At 36.0% G+C, this 19635-nt stretch overlaps 1 protein-coding gene across 15 annotated transcripts in view; it reads left to right on the forward strand.

The window, feature by feature from the left end:
* SLC4A10 (solute carrier family 4 member 10) overlaps positions 1–19635 on the forward strand; it is a 392709-nt gene that overhangs the window by 162738 nt on the left and 210336 nt on the right. For all 15 annotated transcript variants that reach the window (XM_023217347.1, XM_023217351.1, XM_023217349.2 and 12 more), the window contains one exon: positions 2995–3076. In XM_023217347.1, coding sequence (XP_023073115.1) covers positions 2995–3076 — 82 coding nt within the window. The remainder of the gene's footprint in view (positions 1–2994; positions 3077–19635) is intronic.

The raw sequence follows: 19635 nt of genomic DNA on the forward strand, positions 1-19635 counted from the left end.
TCCTTAGATCAGAGTCATAGTCTTTCTTAGCACCTGGGCTAGGGGTAATTTTTATTTACTTCTTTCCTAGCGTCTTAGTTCTCTTTTATATTGACACCTTTCCTTTAGCCTTCAGATATGCAAAGGTCTAACTGACTTGAAAAGAAAACAAATACTCTGATTTTGAAGACTCCCCAATTATAATATATTTTTCTTTCAATTATTCATTCTTGAACTGAGGAAACAACTACAAGATGTGTTCAGAAACCCACTGGATCCACAGTGAGACAGATTTCAGCCAGAACTTCACTGACTACCTGACATCCATAAGTCCCTACTCTGGCTGGTGAGCCCAAGTGACATTTTCAGTCTGTTTGGAACAGTGCCAGTTCAGAGACAGTGTCCAGTTATTTCCCTCAAAGTCCGATTATTTCCTTTTCCCCAATGCACAGTCATCCTGGTAAAAGATGGTAGATCTCTTTGGGGAAGGCTGTGAGAAAGACTACAAATTGTTGGCAGTGTAGCAAGATCCTTTCTCTAGTAGATCTGGCCTCTCCTTCATTCAAGAGGTTCTGGGTCTGTAAATTGACTCAAGTATGGACATTGATTGAGAGACCATGACTCTTCTTACGATTCAAGTTAGACTTGTTTACTGACCTAGAACCTGACCTTTTGTGCTTCTACAGATCATATAAGAATTTAGTAGACTTCCCATCTATTTCACTTCTAGTGACACCTTGATCAACTAACAAATACCATAGGTCTCTGAATCAGACTATTCTGATTACTGTTTTTACTACTGTTTATATGGTAACCACACCCATCTTTAGTGATTATGTGCTGTCTTTTGGCTCCTGTCCTGCCTCAGATCTAATTATCCAACTCTATTTTAGGATTCCAGTTTGATGACAGCAGTTTCCTTGTAATTCCTGACCCACAGAGGAATTCCTGACCCACAGCTCTTTAAGGATGCTAGGGTTCCCATCACAAATTCGTTTCCCATAGTCCTGGTGAAAGATGTGTCTTCTGGACCCTCCTGGTATGGGCAAGCAGGCCTTGAATTATAAATCTACTCTAACATTTCAGTCTTCCTAAGCCTTTATATACTTTCCTCTACAGTGTAACAAAGTAGTTCTGGAATTTCAACTTCATTTAATATAGCCCATTTTTTGGTTCATGTTTTAGCCAACTAACCAAACTGTTAGAGTCCTTTCTATCCCCTTGAGTGATGACATTAAATATAGAATCTCTGCTTAGTGGATCCGTATCAATAAAGTCAGCCTGAGCCAATGTTATATTCCTTCCATTATTACCTCAACACCCTTAATATCCATTCCCACATATGTTTCCTGTATTTCTGTCTGTATAGATTGGAAACATCTTGCAGTTATTTGCAATGTAGCTCAACTCCTTGTGGGTCACATTTTGTACCTCACCTTTCAAGGCCCACTGGAACTTAAGTCTAGTCAAAGGTCTAAAAGCAAAGACACGCAGTGGGGGGTAAGCTAATGAGAATCAGCAGTGCTTTGCAAGGCAAGAACTATATCCTCTTGCCCCATTTATTCATGATAGATCACCTCATTAATTTTGCTTGATTAGATTTTGACTTTTCCATTTTCCTTATATGTTCCCCTCACAAGGTTACCAATGATCATGTAATCTAAGTTCAACAACTTTGGAAAATAATTTTGCATCATTTTAAAAAATGTCTGTATGTTGTTTGACATTATTGATTCTTCTTTGATTTCTCTTCTCCTTACTCTAATTCTTCATGTGCCCTATTTATAAGAATTCTCCAACATTGAGACATTGAAAATTTTTTTCCTCCCCCTCTCTGTTCTGTCCCTACTCTTAAATTAACAGTAATTTATTTCTTTTCTGGATTCCCATGACTCTTATATTCACTGCTACATATTTGGCACTCTGTCAAAGATTTCTTCCTTAATGGAAGAAAGGCAGGTCCCCAATGTCTGATGCTCTAATGTATTGATGGATAGAAGAAAAAAAGTTTTTACATTTAAAATTTTATTTTTATTTTCTTTTCAGCATACTCTGGCTTTCAAAGAAGAAACAAAAACCTTTTCTCTACTAGTCATATACCAGAATAGACAGGAATAGATCTTGGAAGCTTCACTCACCTTTAGTCTATCTTTTTATTTCTCCTTTTGTGTTCAGTGTTCACTTTTAAGGTAATTTTTATAGAGGTGTGCACAACCAGATAAAAGTTGGAAATATAATAGTTTACATTTTATTTCTTTCAGAATTTTGTATTTTGTCTATTCCTGCATTGTCAAAATGGATTATACTCAGCCCCCCTTCCATTATTTTTTGAGTACCAAATTAGTGACTGTATTATTTTGAGCATATGTTTAGTACTCAGAAGACATAGCCTCTATCCACTCATTCTAAATTGGCAAAAGTATAGGGAGACACTAGAAGGTTTAGTGCACATGATCATAATTTACTGTTTAGTTAGAATAAAATGCATTATACTGAAGCAAAGTAATTAGAATTGCCTTTTACCTAATAATTGCTACTAATTGCTTTCAAGAGATTAGATCCCCCAACCCCATTTTTAATGACAGTGGAATTATTTTACCCTGCCATAGCATTAATAATGTTAATACTATTGATTTTCATATTTTCCTTGCATAGTTCAAAATGTCATCTTGTTAACAAGAATTCTTTATCAAGGATAAAAATGCATGTTACTAAATAGGTGGGATAACTATTTTTTTTGTTTGTTTTTCATCTCACTAACGAATGGTGCCAACTGGAATGTTTGACTGCCTCCAATGTTATAAAAAACCAGATGATATTTCTTCAAATATGTGGTCAAATTTATTTTAGTCTTCTTTTTGAGCCAACACTTAATAATCAAATAGACTACTCATGAACAACTAGATTTAAGTGACTGAATTAAACTTTGAAATATCAGATTATATCAAGGTTTGTTTTTTGAAATTAAGATAATATGTGTGTTATCATTTAATCTTCCTTATCCTCATTTAACAGAGAAATGATGAAGAAGCAGTTGTGGATAGAGGTGGAACTCGTTCTATTCTCAAAACACACTTTGAGAAAGAAGATTTAGAAGGTAAGACCTTTTTTCTTGGGATAGCTTGGGTATGCTTTCCAAAAGTATTTCAAAGATACATGTAGTTTGTCACATTGTGAAGAATTGCAAAAGTTGATGTCAGAGTAATGGTAGCTTATTGGGGAGGGGTACATCTGATTGTTTTGGTACAGTCTGGAATGTCAGTAGGCAGACCTGAAAACAATGAGAAGCATCAGTTCATCCAACAGACATTTATTGAACCCCTACTATATTCTAAGCACTGTACTCTGTGTCAATCTTTCAATAATCCCTGCTTTGTGTAATTACAATCAATTGAGACATGATGACAGATCAGCATTTCAAGTGCTGTATGAGAGGTGAATGTAGGACAGGAGGGGCATCTAACTCAACCTGTGTTGTCAGAGTAGGCTGTCACTGGAAGAGAGGTAAGAACAATTGGAATTCTCATTTTACTCATATATATATATGTGTGTGTGTGTGTATGTATGTGTGTGAGTGTGTATGTGTGTGTGTGTATGTATGTGTGTGTGTATGTATATGTATACACATATGTATAGGAAAGATATAGGCACCATTTTTGTGTGTTCTCTTTAATAGGAAGAAGGATGACTAATTCAACAGGGAGGTAGTATGGCCCAGTGGTTAACTGTAAAAGTTCTGAAACCAGACTGCAGTGGATTCAAATACCAGTGCTGCCCCTTATTTATCATAGGAACTTCAGCCAGTTAGTTACCTTTTCTGCACCTCAGTGTCCTTAACTGTTAAAGCAAGGATAATAATAGAATACATTTCCTAGTTTTTCTATGAGAATTAATGGAAAATTACTTAGAATAGTACCTGGCAAAAGAGTTGTGTAAATATTGTCAATTATTGTTATACCAACATTTAATGTACATACAGGATTAGCTAATTGTCACTAATGAGAAATTGTTACTAATGAGATACAAGGTATAGTATTTGTCATCTTTTGATTGAAAAGTAAAAGCAAGGTGATCTTAAGTATAAGTCATCAGAGAGAGCTCCCAATAAACCACTGAGTTGAGAGGTAAGGGTTTTTTCATTTTAAACCTCATAATGTAACCATGTATAGTACAATTAAATTAATTCTTCTTGGATCTTATCTTTAGTCACAACACTGACATAACAGGAGAATTACTATAACCTTTAGAAACAACTCTCGACAACTGTATCGACTCTTTGCCTGACATTTTTCTTGTTGCACAAAAATACTCAGATCTAAGAAGGTTATGCTTACTGGCTAGGCCTACTGATTTGCTATGTTATCCACATTCATTACATAAATTTAAGGGAGCAAAACCTTGAAAAACCTAGAGTGGTAATGGATAATATTTAAAAAATTATATTTGGGTTTGAAATGCCATTATATTTTTTTAAACAACATATTTACCTTCCTATTTATGTCATGCTATGACAAGCTATCACTATCTTTACTAAACACACACCAAGAAAACCTAACACTGCAAGATGGTAGCCTAGAAATATGTTCAATTCCAAGAAAAAATCATCTTGAGTTTAAAGATGGTGAATGGTCCTTTTTGTTGGAAAATACTTAATAAAAAAATAGGGTTTACTAAGATCATTTTAATTGTTATACCTACATATATTACATATGCTTTGCTTGGCATAGTTAAGAAATATAGACAACAGTGTGCAATGCTTACTAAAAGAGATTTCTGATTGGTGGAGCACAATTGGATTAGCCAGATTTTGTTCTATTTACTGATTTCAATAATGGGTGATTGAATCCAAGAAGCGAATAACTGTGATTAAGTCATTGGTGATTAAAATTAACTATAGAATGCAAATTAACATTGAATTTTAGAATTTTGAAGGAAAACAGGAAAAAAAATTTATATTGATGTTCTAATATTTGTTTTACACACAGCCCATACTAAATAGTCTAGCATTTGAAGATGCTATGGAGGGTTCTCTTGTGATGCACACAAAAATTTAATAGATCTATTAGTTGTTCTGGATCGATTAGCCAGAGTCAGGAAATAGTGCAAGAGTGAAGTGATGGGTATTGTGGTTCAGCAAGAATCAGCTGGCAGCAGAACATCACATGAGTAAGTGGGAGAGCACCAAGGAGAAATGTAGCATCATTGAGATAATGGTGATGGTAATTCATCTTCTGTTTGGTGTTATGGTAATTCATCCTCTGTTTGGTGTTACTATAACAGAATGCCACAGACTGGATAATTTATAAAGAAAATAAATTTATATCTAACAGTTCCAGAGATTGAGAAGTCCAAGATTGGGAGGTCCATATTTGGTTAGGACCTTTGTGCTGTATCATCCCATGGTGGAAGGTGGAAGGATGAGAGCGGGGAGAGAGATTGAGTTTACAGTCTCAAGCCTTTTGATAATCCACATTAATCCATCCATTCCTGAGAGTGGAGCTCTCATGACCTAAACACTTCCCATTAGGCCCCACCTCGCAAATTGTTGCACTGGGGATTAAATTTCCAACACATGCCTCTTGGGGACACATTCAAACTGTAGTATCCTCCTTTTGTGCAATTTAAAGGAAAAGAACAAAACTCCACTTTTAAAGAGCTTCTTTATTAAGTCAGTTAATACACAATAAATATTTTAAATAAAATGGATTTGGGAATTGCTATCATAAACACATTTTTAAAATATGTAAACTCTTAAAATTTTACATTTGAAAATGAGTGTTTCTCAGGAGTTATGCGTATATATTTATTTAATAAAATTACTGGTGTAATATAACATCTGGAGTACAGATTGTAGAAATGCCAGATGTTTAAAAATATCTGTAAAGTCTCAGGTGCAATATATTTAACGGGAAATGATCCCCTGTTCAATAACAACAGATTGGTATATTAGTTAATTTCTTCATATGTATGTTATACATTCTGCTAAATGATATATCAAATGTATAATTTTCTCTAAGTCTGTTTCTTTATTTTACATATATCTTGTACAATTTTATGTCTTTTCCTCCTATTAAAATAGAAAGAAAACAATCTTGTTAGATTCTTCTATTAACCTCCTATTTTTGTAAATCATGCAGTCAGTCGGTACATTCTTTCAGTCTGTCTCAGTGGTGTCTCTACTCATCTCCTCTGCCTTCCATTTCCACTGCCACTGCTCTACTGCCCTCTCTCTCCTATGTACTTTGGACTGAGTCTTTCCCATTATACAGCCTTCTTAATACTGCCAGAGTGTTCTTTCTAAGCCTACTTCTATTTCCTGCAATAAAAACAGTGAAGGGTATTGAGTCCCTGTAATCAGACAACTTCAGGATTCTGAGTAGAGCAAAAACTGTTGAGGTTAAGCAATTTCTGTTTTTGGCCTCCCATGTCAATGTGAGATGAGTACTATCTAAGTATAAGATTACAAAATGGGAAATACATTAATACCCTTAAAATTCTTTCTTCTACTTGCCCTTTAACACATGTCAGATAAAACATAAGATACCCAGATACATTTGAATTTAAGGTAAATAATAAACAACTTTTTAGTATAGGTAACATCCCATGCAATATTTTTATTTATTATTTTTTATTTGCTAAATCTGGAAATCTTAGTAGTGGATATTACAGTGAACCACCAATATTCCCCTTTAAGGACGGAGGTATTTATTTCCTCAGTTGCCAGAGGTGTTGCCTGCTTGATGGCTTATACTTACTTCCTCCCTAGGAATTACCTTCAGCTGAAAGGAGCTGCCTCTTGCCTATGGGAGCTGCCTTCCTTGTGGTTTACTGAATGAGTACAATTCAATGAGTACATGACCCTGTAGTCAATGAAGGCTTACAAAAGCCTAGCCCCCTTGCCTCAATATGAGACAACTCTGAAGGGTTGTCCCAGCATCAGAGTTCCATTTGAAATCAATTGAGACCTCTACTGCAATTGCACCATAATTTCAAGCTCTCCCTGTACCAAACAAATTCCCATAATCCTCCAGTGTTGTTATTGCTGACAGTTTTCCTCAACAAACTCCCTGAACACATATCTCAGAATCTGTTTCCTAGGGAAGCCGATCCTCCAATTAATCATTTCCCTATTCCCTAAATAGTACCTATAGACGTACTTGATAGTTGGCAGAAGCACTATAATGATTATTTAACTTGTGGAGTTAAGAACTATTGTAGTGGCTTAGGGGACTCTAAACTACTTGATTTGGCCATGATAGTAAATGAAAATCAGTGTTGCACCTGAGGGAGAATGGCAGCATTTCTTCTCAAGTTTCTGCTGCTTTTAAAGGCCTGAAGTATGTGTCAGTGTGGCCACAACAGAAACTTGTCACATCCTAGAGGATGACAATGGGCTACTTCAAATTCACCCAACTGGTAGCACCAATTGCAGCTGCTGTATCAGATGTGGGATCTTGGCTACAGCAGGTTAACATGGCCTCAGGAACATGGTATGCAGCTATTGATCTGGAAAATGCATTTTTCTCCCAATTATTATCGAAAAGGAGTACCAGGGGTAGTTACCATTCCTGTGGGAAGTACAACAGTACATATTTATAGTCTTGTTCCAGGGTTATGTTAACTCTCCTACCTTCTATCATAATAGAGTCCAAGGGGATTTGGATGAGTGAATGTTATCCAGAACATCACATTGTTTCACCATATTAACCCAATGACCAGGAAGTGGCAAGTATGTTGGAGGTCTTGGTAAGAGAGACACATTTCAGTTTCTGTTTCTCAGTCAATCTGATTAAAAAACAACATGAAAAGGAATGCCACTTAATACTGAGCCTTCAACTCCAGGGTGAATGCATAGATAGGTGACGTGAATTTCTATAGGAACTCAGTGAAAATAACCCAGTGCCCCTTCAGTTACTCTTATTCACCTCAATTCTCTCTTCATTATTCACCTTTGTCCTGTCCAGTTTTTCTCAGAATGAATTATGGCACTTTTTAAAATTTAATGGATATTTTATTTTTTTCAGATATAAACATTGTTTTATCTTCTGCAGGCATAAGGGTAAATTTACCCAAATAGTATGATCTATTAACTATTTAAATGATCACAAAGAGAAGAAAATTTAATAGCTAAAGGTGATGTGCTATAATTTCAACCATTTTGAATGCAGTGATCAACTACCAATCAAGGAGATGCTATTTAAAAATGGGACTATTTTTCTTAATTATTTGAAAATATTTTTATGTAGATCATATAGGAATAGCATAAGATTTACTATCTTAAATGTTAGCTGAAATTGGTGCTACGAGTAAGTCGAGTTTGAAGTAGTCCAGTCATCCTCTAGGATATGACAAGTTTCTATTGTGGCCACACTGATGCATACTTTAGGTCTTTAAAAGCAGCAGAACTTGAGAAGAAACTCTGCCATTCCCCCTCAGATGCATACTGATTTTCATCAGTATTGCAAGTGTACAGTTCAGTAATGTTAAGTGTATTCACACTGTTGTGCAACCAATATCCAGAACTTTTTTCATCTTGCAAAATTGAAACTTGCTATACAAACAATAGCTCCCCTTTTCTTCTGCCCCCAGTTCCTGTCAAGAACCATTCTACCTTCTGTTTCTATGAATTTACCTACTTCAGATATTTCATGCAAATGGAATCATATACTATGTGTCTTTTCGTGACTGACATATTTTATTTAGTATATAAAGTCCTCAAGTTTCAGTCACGTTTTAGCATGAGTCAGAATTTTCTCCCTTTTTAAAGTTGAATAACATCTCATTGCATGTACGACATTTCCCCTGTCCTTTCAACTGTAGAACTTTTGAGTTGCTTCACTATTGTGAATAATGTTGTTGTGAACATGGATATGCCAATATCTCTCTGAGATCTTGTTTTCTTTTTTTTTTTTTAATTATACTTTAAGTTCTAGGGTACATGTGCATAACGTGCAGGTTTGTTACATATGTATACATGTGCCATGTTGGTGTGCTGCACCCATCAACTCGTCAGCACCCATCAATTCATCATTTATATCAGGTATAACTCCCCAATGCAATCCCTCCCCCCGAGATCTTGTTTTCAATTCTTTTTAAGATATATCCAGAAGTGGGAATAGTGGATCATATGATAATTCTATTTTTAATTTTTTGAGTAACAGCCATGCTGTTTTCCATAGTGGCTGCACCATTTTATATTACCAACAAAAATGCACAAGGGGTCTCCACATCCTTGCCAACACTTATTTTCTGGGGGGGGTGTGTGTGTGTGTTTTGATAGTTATGGTAATGGATGTGAGGTGATATCCCACTGTAGTTTTGATTTGCATTTCCCTAATACTGATGTTTAGCATCTTTTCATGTACTTGTTGCTCACTTGTATATCAACTTTGAGAAATATCCATTCTAGTCCTTTGTCGAATTTTTTAATAAGCGAGTGACTTGAATGGACATTTAACCCTATCAAATTTTTAACTTTAAAAAAAAGATTGAAATTAATTTTTTAATTTTAAAAAATTTAATAGGGTCAAAAATTTTTAAATTAATTATTATTAGATTAACATGGCTGTTTTATTGTTACTGAGTTGTAGGAGGTCTTCATATATTCTAGACAGTAACCTCTTATCAGATATATGATTAGTCAATATTTTCTCCTATTCTATATGTTGCCTTTTAAATCTATTGGTTGTGTCCTTTGATGCACAGACATTTTTTAGTTTGATACAGTTCATTTTGTATATTTTACTTTTATTGCCTATGCTTTCAATGTCATAGCCAGGAAATCTTTGCCAAATTCAATATAATGAAATGTTTTCCTATGTTTCTGTATTAGTCTATTTTCATGCTGCTGATAAAAGCATACCCAAGATTGGGCAATTTACAAAAGAAAGTGGTTTAATGCACTTACAGTTCCATATGGCTGGGAAGGCCTCACAATCACAAAAGGCAAGGAGGAGTAAGTCACATCTTACATGGATGGCAGCAGGCAAAAAGAGAGAGAGCTTGGGCAGAGAAACTCCCATTTTTAAAACCATCAGATCTCCTGAGACCCATTTGCTATCATGAGAACAGCACAGGAAAGACCCACCCCCATGATTCACTCATGTTCCACTGGGTTCATTTCACAGCATATGGGACTTATGGGGCTACAAGATGAGATTTGGGTGGGGACACAGAGCCAAGCCATACCAGTTTCCTTTTAAGAGTTTTATAGTTTTGGGTCTTGAAGTTTAAGTTTTTGATTCATTTTGAGTTAATTTTTGCACATGGTATAGGAACGTCAACAGTTTTACTCATTATTTCTCTTTGTTTCTTAACATTATACTTGTTACAACCTGCATTAGGTTTACACAGGTTGAATTTCTTTTCTAAATCATTGTTATATAGACAACCTACTTAGAGAGAGAGAATGTTATTTCTCATGTTTGAGCAAGTGCTTATAACATAATTTCTGCTACTTTCTACAGTCCGAGAACATAGAAGTAGTAAAACATTATGAATATTATTACAGACTTTCTGTTCAAAAACTTTCTGTATTGTCCAATGCCAAATTAATGCCTTCTCATATCCTTCATTTGCTAGTGTTTTCCTCTGCACAAAAATAGAATGCTCATTCTGCCCATCCATTAGTGTTACCTTCTAAGAGTTATCATCTTTCCCCGGATAATAAGAATTATTTTTCTCCTCTTAACCTCTCTTTATGAAAGTTTATGCCTTTTCTTATATGATTGTTTTACATATCTATACATCTTTGTTATTTGATTATAAACTCATTGAGGGACAAATTTTCATCTTTTACATTGTTGCATTCTCCCTGGGATCCAGCACTTTTACTTAAACTGGATAGGTACTAAAAAATGTGTTGCATTGAGTGCCATTCATATATATTTCAATAATATGTCACTGATCGTGCGATAACTGTAATTTATAATGTAATTAGATGCATAATTAATGTTCATCAAATATTCAAACATTTAACACATAAGTACGGAAGTTTCTAATAATGTTGCATATGCTAAGATAAATACATCTGATTACATTTTAATCTAATATTCAGGAATTCATAAAAGTATAACTTTAATGAAAAAGTTAAAATAATAATAAATTCTTGGCCTGCAAATTAAATTTAAAGATACTTTAAAAAAACTATATTGCTTTTAGCAGATATTAATATCTTTTAAGTCAAAAGTTTAATAGAGAAAATAATACCCCGTCTTGATATTCTTTTGCTTATTGCATTTGGGCAAAAAGAATTGGCTTACTCGTTTATTTCCTTTTGAGGCCAAATAGTACACTATAGACCTGTCTTAGTTTGTTTTATGTTGCTAAAACAGAATACCTGAGTAATTTATGAAGAAAAGAAGTTTATTTAGGTCATAGTCTTGTAGGCTGGGAAGTTCAAAAACTATGGCAACAGCATCTTCTTGGCTTCTGGTGAGGGCTTTTGTGCTTCATCTTAACATGGTGGAAGGCCAAAATGGAAGTGGCCATGTGTGAAAGGGCAAAACTCAAGAAATATCCTTGCTTTATAACAACCTGCTCTTGAGGGAGATAATCCATTTTTATGAGAACTAATGCCATCTTGCAGGAGTGAAAACTCCCTCACTACCATGAGAAGGGCACCAAGCCATTCATAAGGGATCTGCCCTCATGAACTGAACACTTCCCACTAGGCTCCACCTCCGAACACTGCCACATCAAATTTTAACATGAGGTTTTGGTGGGGACAAACCATATCCAAACCATAGCAAGACCCAAAGTTCAAAGATAATATAAGTAAAGCACCTAGCACTGAGCTATTATACAACATAATTCTATCAATGGCAGTATTCTCCTACTTTTCTCATTTCACCCAGTGCATTTTTGAGCTCTTAAAGATAACTAAAATTGTTTTCTAACTAGAATTATTGTAATTTCAAGTGTTTTAGACTAAAAAGCCAAATATAGTAAGTGCATATCTCATAATTATAATATTTTGCAACTAAAGTGAAAAACAGTTTTAAAAATAAAGAAAAAAAGTGAAAAATTAGGGCTGGGCCTCTACTTTCTAATATTTTGCCTCTGAAATCTTATGCCAAGGATATTGACAAACAACAGCCTATTGGCCAGATTTTTTTCTGCCACCTTCATTTCCATGGCCTTTGAGCTAAGAATAATTTTTACATTTAAAAGTGATAGGAAAGGATCAAAATAATATTTATGACATAAAATTACATGAAATTCAGACTTTAATGTTTCTTAATAAAGCTTTATTGGAACATGGCCATGTTCTTAATTACATTTTGTCTATAGCTGCTTTTGCACTACAATGGTAGAGTTGTGTCATTGTGACAAAGAATATATGTGGCTCCATTTTGGTTCACACTGCTACTCAGTGTACTACAAATCATAGTGAATTTGAGTGCCATTCATATTACTGCATAAAACATTTTATTTATTTTTATTACCAGTGCATATCCATCATGTCAGAACAAGAAAATAAGAGAAAAATTAACTATGATTGTCTTGCTTTTATGGCACAGTGGAGTGTGGATTATTTTATTTAAATAGATGACAAAATACGTATTTATTATGTAATGACACTATAGCTATGCTAAAAGAAAAGAATATATCTCGACATAACCAGACTAATCACTCATCACAATATTCCTGACTCACAAGAAGACAACAGTCATAAATATTAGAAGGCTTAAAATGGAATTTCTCATTATACCAGAGTTTTCTCACAAAACAAAAAGGACAGTGAGACTTCAACCAATGTACATTTCTGAATGGATCATTTGTTAGCCAAGTATGCCCTTACAAGACTGTGACACTCTAAGCAGGGATATCAAAATGTCCACCCACACAATACCTGCCTTAATGAAAAGCTCAGTACCAGTTTCAGGCAATTTAAAAACCTTAGCCTTTATTATATTGAAATTAAGTAGAGTTATTATTCTATTACGATCCCTTTTGAAATAAGCTTTTACACATTTCTAATGCTTTCCTCGGAGCAGCTCATATAAATTAATGATTTTTAAAAAAAATTATTTCATTTCAATTTAATCTATTAATACTTTAGATCTCATTCTCAGGGAAAAGTTACTTTATTGCAAGTAAAGTAATTGCAAATAGAATATAGTTTACAATTTTCTTCCAAATTAAACTTGCACCTGGATAAAAATATTTTTAAGTGCCCAACAATATTTAGATATTATTTGCCATGTTTCTGTTTTCATAGGAAGAGATTACATGTTTAATTAAAAAATGCATCTCTAAAAGGATAATCTGACTTTGTAAAATTATAAATTCTAATTTTCAGTCAAAACAACCCTGAATGTGAACTTATCAGAATCTTGTCTGAATGACTACAACCCGCTCCCCCAACCTTAAAAAACACACCACCAGCCCCACTCTCCACCAGTATGGCCAAACCAAAGGAAACGAGAAGCAGGAACATAGCTACACAGATCAGAGCCAAGGGAACCACAAATTTTCAAAGTGAGTCAGAGGACAGAGTAGCAGCTCCATTTTCAAACAGAAGTAACTACATTTTTTAATCAACGGCTGTGTTATGGAGCATAAACTGCAGGAAATGATGGATCAATGTCATTTTATGTATCAGATAAGCAGAAGGAAGTATCAGTGGTGTGCTTTATTTGGTGAGTCAATCTTGATAAACATATTCAATAAACAGCTTCTACTTATGTCCTTTAATGCAGTACAATGCTTTTTAAAAAAATATTCAACTTGTGTGTACATCAACCAGAAAATGTTCTATATAAAAACTGTATTTTGTTTGGGTTTTGAGATGAATGTTTCATATCTATATATGTATTAAAATTATTTAAATACGAGGAAAAAGAACTTGTTCGCTTTTGGTGATGAAATCATGTTTAATTATAGTAGCTGCAAAAAATGTGCCAAGGGTAAACAAACTTGTTTAATGCTATTAGTCTTCAGGTGAGAACAGTTGCTTGAAGAGTTGGGGACACTAGGAGCAACATAGATGGTCAACGAAAAAATGATGGAAGATTAATGTCACCCATGTGAGGAGTAGGAAACCTTCCTCCTCACCACAAACACACCAATTCAGGAACAATTCACAGAAAAATTCCCTTTGTGGGAAATCCAGCAACTAATTGAAGGGCTCCTGCACCCTGGGCGAATGCAAAATGAGATCCATTGAAGCTGGTGAGGATATTCAGGACAGCTGTTTGCCAAAATTTCTACCCCCAATGCAACATCATACAATTGGGAAAAGAGTCCCAGCTCTTAGCTTCTCCCAGAAGAGGTTTGGGCATCCAATACCCCACCTTCGGTGAGGGCTACCCAAAGGACTGGCTTCTATGTTCTCTGTCTTAAAGTGCTAATGGTGTGGAATTATCTAGCCACCTAGGGGAGAACAGAGATAGTGGCTTAGATTGATTGAACAGAGATGGTAGCCACTATAGCTTTTCCTCCCTAGCTCAGAGCATAGAGCCGGCAAACAAAATCCCTACCTTTCAGCTTCTCCCTAGGGATGGAAAGAGTTGGTACATACATTAAACTTTCCAGGGGTTTTCCAAAGGATTGGCTGAAATCCCAAAGAATTCAGTCTCACTCATCCTGGTGCACTCACAAGACCTGGCAAACCCTAGACACCTGGGGCTACAATAAATACACAAGCAAATGAGTTGAACAAGCAATAGGTTTAAGAGGCTTTAGAATCTCTGCCTGGACTTATTGGTGGGGATCTTCCATATGAGGCCAACTCTTTGTGAAGACTGAGAGAGAAGGCTACTTTATCTGATGCAAAGACACTATCTCTTTTGGCTTATATAGTTTATGTTGAGAAATCCACTACTAGTCTGATGGAATTTCCTTTATAGGTGACCCGACACTTCTCTCTAACTCTCTTTAAGATTTTTTTCTTTAGCATTGACCTTGGTTAGTCTGATGACTATATGCCTTGATGATGTTTGTCTTATATAGTATCTTGCAGATGTTCTCTGAATTTCTTTTATCTGGAAGTCTACCTCCCAGCAAGATCAGGAAAATTTTTCTGAATGATTCCTTTAAATACGTTTTCCAAATTGCTTACTTTTCCTTCTTTCTCAGGAATACCTATAAGCTATAGGTTTGATCAATTTACATAATCCCATCTTTCTCAAAGGCTTATTTTTAAAATGCTTTTCTATTTATTTTTGTCTGACTGGATTAATTTGAAAGAACAATGTTTAAGCTCTGAAATTCTTTCTTCTACTTGGTCTAGTCTTTTGTTAATGTTTTCAATTGTATTTGGAAATTACTTTTGTGAATTTTTTTATTTTCAGAAGTTCTATTTTTTTTAAATATAGCTATGTTTTCTTTCATTTTCTGAGTTGTTCTTCTGGTTTCTTTTATTGCTTTTCAACATTCTCTTGGATATCATTGCACTTCTTTAGAATCCGTATCTTGAATTCTTTATCAGTAATTTTTTTTGTTTAGGATCCATTGCTAGAAAGCCAGCCAGATCCTTTGGAGGTGTTAAAACACTCTGTCTTTTTATACCACTGGAGTTCTTGCACTGATTCCTTCTCAAGCGAAGGAGTTGTTGCTTCTAAGTTTTGAATTTCCTATTGTTTGAATGGGACTTTAGCATGTTTATTCTTCTTTCCCTTGAGGGTATGTCTGTGGTATATGTTGTGTGTGATTACTTGGCTTCTTTTCTGGGGCTTTCACTGTGCCAAGACTCTGCATGGGCTCCTTGATTATGGATAGCCTTTATGTGGTGGCTTTCTCAAATGCTGCTTGTTGCAGACATGTATCAGGCATATGAGCCAACACACTATCTTCTGTGTAACTAGGAGAGCAGAGGTCTCAGGAAACTTATCTTGTACACTAGTACTATACCCTTCTGACAGTAAGTTTTTTATTTGGTGTTGCAATTCAGTCTCCAGTCAAGTAGGTGGTGCTTAAGAGTAAGAATCCACTCACCCTCAGGCAGTCTAATGATGAATGAAGACACGGTCCTAATTGAGGTTAGTGTGGGGAGCTTGTGTTGGAGTGAACTGGTCTTGGTGGTAGAGGCAGGGGGCTGCATTAGCCCCTCATCCTGGGCAGGCAGGAACGTGGTCCATTTTCCTATCACACATCTCTCTGTCACAGGGCTCATGATCTTCAGCACATAGACATTGTTCTTCGGCTCCCAGGCTAAAGTGTAACTGAGGTCTGCAGAATTGCCCCTCTGGTGGCTACCACCAAAATGGGTTCAGGGCAGAGCCTCTTCCTGCGGCCCAGAGCAAACAGCTCTTCAACTTGTCTGCCCTTTATTGCTGGGACACTGCCATTCCGTGTAGGGAGGGGGAGACAGGTCCCACCCTTCGTGCATGCCTGGGTGGCATTGGCTCACTTTCAGTGAGGTGTAGCTGCCACGAAGAGTGCTGGAAAGGCTGTCTCCAAATGCACTCATGTCAGCCCTCAGCAGGAAAAGCCTCTGCTGCATCCGCAACAGTGCACGAGGGGAGCAGGAGATGACTCGCTCTCCTCGTCTGTTTCCAGCCACCACTGCCACCCCCTTCAGCCATTGGCTGTGTTTCCTTTTCCAAAGTGGGGCTTTGGCAGACTGTTCTCTGCCCTCCCATAGGAGCGGCCTGCACTGAGGGCTAGATTTCCATGGAACCTGCAGCTCCCCAGAGACCCGCCAGTCTCCTGCAGTTGCCAAAGTCAGAACAGGTTCTGAGGTATGTTTGCAGGGGATCTGGTAGTGTGGCAACACAAGGACTGAGGTTCCCTGGACAGGGCAGTGGCCCATAATGAATGCACAACCAGTGTGGCACCTGCTCTCTCAGTTAGGGCCTGAAGGGAATGTGGGAGCACCAGCACGAGCTGGCCACCTGAGGCTCCCACCCCAGAGAGTTCCCAAATTGCCACCAACTGCATTGCCTGGGATTTCAAGGGCAGAGGGGTTCTGTGACAATTTGTCAGCCAGCAGTTTGTCACAGGAGTCAGGGGCAGAGAAGCACCCCAACCTACCCTTTACATGGGACTCCGAGTTCCTCACGGGACAGTGTCTGCCAGACTTTTACTACTTTCCTTGTCTGCACCCCAGTTTCTTCCTGTGGGCTCTCTGAAAGCTCGTGGCTCTCTTCCTTCAGCTTTCCATTTGGATCATGACCATTCAACTGTAACTTTGATCTTTCTACAAACTGACGTCTGACATCCCTAGTCAGTTATCTTGAAAAAAAAAAACTACACTAAATTTATAAAAATAAAAGTAATTGCACTGTGATGTTACAAAGGCTGCTATATCACTAGGTGACAAGAATTTTTCACCTCATTATAGTCTTATGGTACCACTGTTTTATATGTGATCCATCATTTGACTGAAACATCATTATGTATGACTGTACATAACAAATTGCCAATATAATTAGAAAGTGGATTCTACTTCTGGAAATCAATGTTGTCTTCACAGAGGCAGAGGTGGGCTTTGAAGGATAAATAGGTGTTAAGAAGGCAAAGAAGGAAGGATCTGTTATATTCTGGAAATGACAAATATGATGTGGCTAAAGCATTGGGATTGTGTCTCGGGGCATAAAATGTGACTGCATATAAAGTTTAAATCTTTACATGAGGTAGGTCAAATTGTGGAGAATGAATTAATCCTTGAAGTCACTCTATGAGATAAGGACATTATTATCTCCATTTCACAGATAAGGGAACTAAGGCACAGAAGATTAAATAACTTAAATATGTCACCTGACTAGTAAGTGATATGGCAGGGATTCAAACCCACAAGGAAGACTTGTACATATTTATTGACTTTTTCATGACAATTTTTATAAAGGTGAGGATATTCTATTGTAAAGCAATAAGGAATTTGATATTTAATACCCACATCACAATAGTTTTACAAATGTTTTAGCAAAAGTTTTAGAGTTAGAAAATTCCCATTGAACTAAGGTTTATCCCCATAATTAGGAAAACCACTGTCCCATTGGAGACTACTTTTATTATAGCCTCATGTTCTCTTACTTTAAATTATCTTGTCTGCTGTACCACAAAATAAAAAGTTTTATAATTTCCTTATTTCAAATGTTTTTCCTTTGAAAAAGAAAGAACCATTTTTTTCTGATATTATTGGTTGATTAATTTTTGTGCAACTTAGTAGTACTAATATAGGATCAATGTCAACTGGTGGAGCAATTCTAAGGGTGTTTGCTCCATTAGTAATAACCAGTGGAGTTAATTAATTACACAGGGTTCATTTGAAATTGTAGGTTTTGCCTGTCAAACACTGGATATCTTAGGATGATAAATGTGGAGATGGACTAATACTGAATATTTCATTTCAGAAAATACAACCATTAGTAAATTTCAGCCTTTTATTGAGCTATCTTTGACACATCTTATAATAAACTGTTCTGTTTTTCAATGGGTATCCTAGGAATAAGAACTAAATAAGAGACAATTATTTTAAAGTCTTAAATAATATAATTTACTTTTGTGTGGGTAAAAGACACAAGTAGACACTTCTCAAAAGAAGACATACAAGCGGCCAACATAGGAAAAACAAAATGCTCAACATCACTAATCATTAGAGAAATGCAAATCAAAACTTCAGTAAGATATCATCTCACACCAGTCAGAATGGCTATTATTAAAACATCAAGAAACAACAGATGCTAGTGAGGTTGTGGAGAAAAAGGATTCCTTTACACTATTGGTAGAAGCGTAAATTAGTTCAACCATTGTGGAAGACAGTGTGGCAATTCCTCAAAGACCTAGAGGCAGAAATACCATTTGACCCAACAATGCCATTATTGTGTACATACCCAAAGGAATATATATCATTCTATTATAAAGATATATGCATGCATGTGTTCATTGTAGTGCTGTTCACAATAGCAAAGACATGGAATCAACTTAAATGCTCATCAATGATAGACTGGCTAAAGAAAATGTGGCACATATATACCCTGGAATACTATGCAGCCATAAAAAGGAACAAGATCATGTCTTTTGCAGGGACCTGGATGGAACTGAAAGTCATTACCCTCAGCAAACTAAAGCAGTAACAGAAAACCAAATACCACATATTCTCACTTATAAGTGGGAGTTGAATGAGAACACATGGACACATGAGAGGAAACAACACACACTGAAGCCTGTTGGAGGGTAGGAGGTGGGAGGAGGGAGCACTTCAGGAAGAACAGCTGATGGATGCTGGGCTTAATACCTAGGTGATGGGTTGATATGTGCAGCAAACCACTATGGCACACATTTATCTATGCAACAAACCTGCACATCATGCCCTTGTACGTCTGAACTTCAAAATAGAAGTTGGAGATTAAAATAAGAATTTACTTTTGTTCCAAAGTTAACTCTCAGATGTTCCATGTTTCATCATTTTATTGTTTCACATAATCTGTGTATGTGACTCACTTCAGTTTATTTTGATATATAATTTATTTCTGATATTTTGTTTATTTGAAATGAGAGGTAACTGGGTAATTATCTATACTCTGCTTTACCATGTATTTTATTTCCAAGTAAATTTGAAAAATCTAAAGTATTTTCCTGAATTTGATCATGGCTTATTTGACAGTTTACAAGTATTTAAAGGCATGTGTTTGCATGCGGATAATAACAAATAGCTAAGAAATCTTACAAAAGTATAGTTTCATAATTTGGGGGTCTTAGTTATACATT

Source organism: Piliocolobus tephrosceles, chromosome 11, assembly GCF_002776525.5.
Source record: "Piliocolobus tephrosceles isolate RC106 chromosome 11, ASM277652v3, whole genome shotgun sequence".
Taxonomy (NCBI): domain Eukaryota; kingdom Metazoa; phylum Chordata; class Mammalia; order Primates; family Cercopithecidae; genus Piliocolobus; species Piliocolobus tephrosceles.